The sequence below is a fragment of the Eubalaena glacialis genome, chromosome 11 (assembly GCF_028564815.1).
Source record: "Eubalaena glacialis isolate mEubGla1 chromosome 11, mEubGla1.1.hap2.+ XY, whole genome shotgun sequence".
Taxonomy (NCBI): Eukaryota; Metazoa; Chordata; class Mammalia; order Artiodactyla; family Balaenidae; genus Eubalaena; species Eubalaena glacialis.
The window spans coordinates 60,955,108-60,960,723 of record NC_083726.1 but is presented as its reverse complement, the minus strand read 5'-3'; the positions used below and the strand labels follow the sequence as shown (position 1 = coordinate 60,960,723).

General features: G+C 36.1%; 1 protein-coding gene across 1 annotated transcript; it reads right to left on the bottom strand.

Annotated features, from left to right (window-relative positions):
• Positions 1–560: 560 nt before the first annotated feature.
• LOC133101232 (olfactory receptor 9K2-like) lies at positions 561–1,541 on the bottom strand. Its single transcript, XM_061205895.1, has one exon. It carries the CDS (start codon positions 1,509–1,511, stop codon positions 561–563), a length of 951 nt encoding a protein of 316 aa, XP_061061878.1. The 5' UTR covers positions 1,512–1,541.
• Positions 1,542–5,616: the final 4,075 nt, after the last annotated feature.

The following is a 5,616-nucleotide window of genomic DNA, read 5'->3' as shown; positions in this document are numbered from 1 at the left end:
AGAAATAATAATGATTCAAGTCAGAGAAACCATAAAATAAATGTGTCACTCATTTAGCCTCTGGACAATCAAGAGTTACTTACACGTCACCCTTCAGACTCTGTGCACTGCAGAGTATCTGATTCTCTCACTAAGCTTTCACGAAGATGGCTTCAGGAAATCTGATATTTTGTTCTGTCTGGCTTATTACATCACATTGTGTTACCTCTACCAATTACCTACATATCCACATAACACGTGTAACTGACCCAAGATAAACAATACATCCCAACCAATAACCTCAAAGAGTCAGCAGCAAAGTTGGAATATATTTTCCTAAAAGCAAATTACATGGCAATCATTATCTTTACCCAAAATGAAGATGAAGTACAGAGAAAGTCACTCCATTCCAAAATCAACAGCCAGACAAAATATAGTCCAAATATATTCTTTGGCTGTAATTTCATGGAATTCAAATAAATAAGCTAAGACTAAAATTTCTAAGCTCAATGGTACATTTGTTTTGAGTCAGTGCTTCCGCAAGTTGTTACAATGCCCAGGTCTTTCAGTTATATTACTGTTCAAATAGAATTAAATAAAAATATCTCTTCCCCCAGGATCTTCCTCAGAGCCTCTTTGACATCTTTGTTTCTCAAAGAGTAAATCAAAGGATTCAACATGGGAGTGACTAGGGTGTAACATAATGAGGCCACTTTACTCAGCTCAGGATTTCTGTCAGGAGTGAGATACATAAAAAATACAGCACCATACAGTACACTCACGACTCCCAGGTGAGAGCTGCAGGTGGAGAAGGCTTTCTTACGTGCCTCAGTGGAGGGTATCTTTAGAACTGTGGACACAATATACAAATAAGAAACAATAATAACTATGATGGTAGGCAAGATAATGATGCCAGATAAGGAGAAAGAAACCATTTTATGGATGAAGAGGTCAGAACAAGATAGTCTCTCAAGTGGGCGAGTATCACAGTAAAAGTGGTCAATGGCCCGAGAAGCACAAAAAGATAAAGTAAATGTCATGCTGGTCTGAAGAATTGAGCTGATACAGCCACAAAAATGGGAACCAGCCACCAACTGAGCACAGAGACGCGTTGACATGTGGACAGAGTAGAGGAGTGGGCTGCAGATGGCAATGAAGCGATCATAAGCCATGGCTGCCAGGAGAAATCCCTCAGACACAATGAAGAGGGCAAAGAGAAAGAACTGGGTCACACAGCCTGCAAAGGAGATGGACTTGCTCTCAGACCAGAAGTTGATCATCGCCTTGGGTACAATAACAGATGAACAGAAGAGATCAATGAAGGAGAGGTTGCCCAGGAAGAAATACATTGGCATGTTCAGCCGGGGATCGGTCATAATGATGACCATCATGCCGACATTCCCTAGAAGGATCATGGCATAGACAAGCAGAAATATCAGGAAGAGGAGAATGTGGGGCTCTGGGTGGACCCTGAAGCCTACAAGAATGAAGTCAGTCACTTTTGAGTGATTGCTTGTTCCCCTGTCAGCCATGCCAGAAACCTGCTGAGAGGCAAAAGGCAAAATAAATGAAATTATGGCTTTGATTCTAGTGCCATCAATACTCTCTGAAATGTAGAAATACATTATTTACACCTTAATGAGATATTGCATATAAAAGAATTTTTATGTCAAGAAGACGCAAGAATTGGGGTTACATATCATCTGGCTTCTGAAACTGTTATTCTATTAAGCAGTGAAAGAAGTTCTTTGGTTATTTTATTTAAATCATATTTTTGCAAGGAAGTCAGTAAGAAAGTAGCATATTTTCTCGTGTAATTTTACTCACATTCTGAATTTCTATTCTTAATATATTTATAGTTAAAAATTATGTGTATCTAAAATAAGAGTATTACATACAATCTAAATTAGGAATATTACATATTATCTAAAACAGGAGTAGTACATATAATATCAATGACAGTGTTTGAGCCATTATGATAGCCAAGTCCATGTCTGAATCACAACACAACAGTAATAACAGTAATAAATATATTTAAAATATTTTAACCTTATTATACCTCAATTTATTTAGTTTCCATTATAACTGTATCCATCTTTGAAAACAGAATAAAAATAGATGTTATTGGTATGTTAAAATTATTAACATCAAAAAATCGCTAAGACTAGATAAAACAAAATTCTCTAAAGCTATTTCCAAATATATGTTCATTTTCTCAGATCAAAGCCACTCCCCCAAATACATGCATTTTTATTGCCTCATTATAAATATTGAACTTCCATTAGTAATTGTTTAATTAAAAATATCATAATCATTTAGCCCTCTTTTTGAAGCAGAGAGAGAATCTGGTGACCATTCCAATCCTTACACTGCAGTGAATGACTTTCTACCAAAGCTGCATCAATTCAAGGGATCTCACTCTTTAGTTAGGGTGAGTAAACTTAAGGAAAGTACATAAAGGAAAGTTCCTCTCCTGAATTCTAGTATGCTTCGTACCACTTAAAATAAGGATAATGGGGGTACTCTTGCATATTTAAGGACCATAGCAACCTTGTGTTGTCCAGAGTCCATGATCATGAGCTAGAGTATCAACAGTGGTGTTTATGTGGGCCTTAGTTATTTTCACTCCTGTGAAACCTTCTTCAGGATATTTCAGCATTGAGGTTTTGCTCACCCTCGGTAATGGATTCCACTGGGAGAGAAGTAATCATAAAGTCAATTATGAAGACATAAGTGCAGACTCCAGGGCTGTTATCCATGAGGACATCGACAAAGAAAAACTTTGTGGTAACTGTCACAGCAGGCAAATTGATAGGCAGAGAGAAACAGACTGAAAAGTCTGTACTATATGAGAAAATTTTATATAAATAAATATTTAATATTATGTAGTAAATTACATTTGCTATGATTTTAAAAGGCAAAAATTCACTCCAAATCATGGTTTTCCTGTATTTCTTGATGCATATATATTTCATGGCACACAAATTCCATCTAAATCACAAACTCAAAGTCAGATAATGCTTTGCTAATTTTATGCTTTCTTATATTTAAATGCTAATCAGTTAGAAAATATCATGGAATAAATGATAGTATTCAATAAAATTATTTTTTAAATCTCTAGCAAAAATATTTATGAGATCAGTACTTATATTTTAAAATTCCTTAATAGCTACTGTGTGACTGCAAGGGTAGATTAAAACCAGAGACATTATACTCTATTTAACAAGCCTAATATTATAAGGATGTCATTTTTCCTAAATATTTCCATAAGTTAACTGTAATCCTATTTTTAGAAAATCTATTTTTAATTAAAAATTATTTTTAGACTTTATTTGGAATTTTTTCAGTATATAGATTGAAAAATGATATGGGGCTAGAGCTTCTCTTTATTATAATACAGTATTATTATGAGTGTAAGAAGAGAAAGCAGTTTAGGAATTTTAAACAGGAAAATGTTAATAATTAAGGTGAATAGAGGCCCATGAAATTTGGAAAGGCTGGAGGAACTTCTGGCCGAAACTCTTGTAATGACTCTTAGAACAATATAGAATTAATTCACAAAGAGAGGCTACCATTGTAGGTACGATTTAAAAACATAGTACCATTGACTGTGATCCAAGGATCAGATACACAGAAGCAAAACTATGTCACTACTTTCTTATCCATCAAAATAGCTTCTCTAGGAAGTTGGAGGTTCAACAAGACTTCAGAGAAAAACCCACATGTTTCCATGACTTCCTAACCGGTAGAAAAGTCAAAATGAACAGAACATTGATCCCGAATACACTGTGCCCTTCCAAATTCTAACTCTGTATGGATCTAATTGGTATAGTAAAATCTGCGTCAAGAACCTTAGTGGCAGGAGACATATTAACTTTTTAACATCTCCATCTAAAAAGCACCTGGAGAGGAGCTTTGGTATCTAATCCAATATACTTTTTCTCATTCCCCAAACTTCTCACAATACCATTAGCAATAACAACATGCTAATGATTATAAATACACAAGAAACACTTACTGGCATTCACAATAAGTGGGACGAACCCTCAACAAATTCAAAGACTGAAATCATTTAGTATATGTTCTTTGATCATGGTCAACTTAATATAGAAATGAATAACAGATAACTAGAAAGCATGGACATTAAAAATAAACACTGCCTAAAAGTCCATGGATAAAAAGGAAATCAAACTATCTTTTTATTTAGTTTAAACCAAACTGTAATAAATTATGATATATCTAAACATCTGGGGTGCAGAAAAAGAGGTACTTAGTGGGATAAATAAAGCCCTATAAGTAACTATTATAAAGGAGAAAGGCAGGAACATAAATAGACTAATTGTCTATCTTAATAACATGAAAGAGAAAACAGCCAGTCCAAAGAAAGTAAAATAAAATAAAAGAAGGTAAATAATATAGGTAAAAATTAGTTATATAGAAATATATAGATAGTATAGGATATTTACATGGCTTAATATTGAGTTTTTGAAAGATTAGTAAGATGTATAAAACCCTAGCCAACTTAACAAAGGAAATACAGCAACACTGAATCACAAGTATCAGGAATGAAAAGGGGATAGCACTACAAATCCTCCTAATATTAAAAAAAAAGGCCATAGTAAATAATATTTTTTAACCAGAAATGATGATTTTTTTAAATAAAGGTATTTTAAATAGAATGAAATGATATAAAAATGATAAATATGAATTTTTAAATGTCAATTAATTCACTGATATAAACTACTGTATATAAAATAGATAAACAACAGGGTCCTGTTGTAACATACAGGGAACTATATTCAATATTCTTTATTACAGGATGGGGGGGAGGGGAGAAATTGTTGAAAATACTTTGTTTGAAAATCGCATCAGTTCAAAGTGATATACCTGACTTTCTGGTGTTTGGGGTTGGCCTGCCTCAGTTTGCCCCGCTGGATTAGAGCGAAGAGCATCCTAATCCAGACTTTAGGCAGCGCAGCCCAGACCTCTATCAAAAAAAGCAACTGGGAGAAAGGTCCATTTGCATCCGCATTCACAGGTCCACCAGGCCCAGCCCCTGGAGGGATTGCCTGGAATACAGACAGGCTACCTCCCGCCACAGCCACTTAGGACTTTTAGGGCACCTCAAGAGAGGACTACAGGGTCACTGTTCCCCGGACCATGAGCAGGTGCAGCTAGACACTGGCTTGGTTGCAAACCGAAGCAAGTTGTCTGTCTAAACCACAAACCGAGTTTCAAAGAGAACACTGCTGTCTGTTTGGCAAACCCCCAAGAGGTCCTTATCTTTTTTTGTGAGGAGCCTTAGAAGCAATATGGATGACAAAGATTCTGACAACTGTTGAGGCCAACTGTGTGCAGATCCTGACCTCCCTAGACCTTGCATGGATAAAGGGGGCACTATGGGTTTTGCCCCACTTTACAGAAGAACAGAGAGAGGCTCAGGGAAGTGAAGTAACTTGCCCAAGAGGAGAGGAAGAGTAGAGATTTGAACACAAGACAGCCTGACCCCTCTGGGTAATGGGGTTATCAAGCATCTTGCTCAGTGGTCACCAATAAGGAAGTGGCACTTCCCAGGATGGGAGAAGGAGGGCAAACCTCCATCAGGAATCAAGAAATGGGGAGTGACCAGTGTCTGCT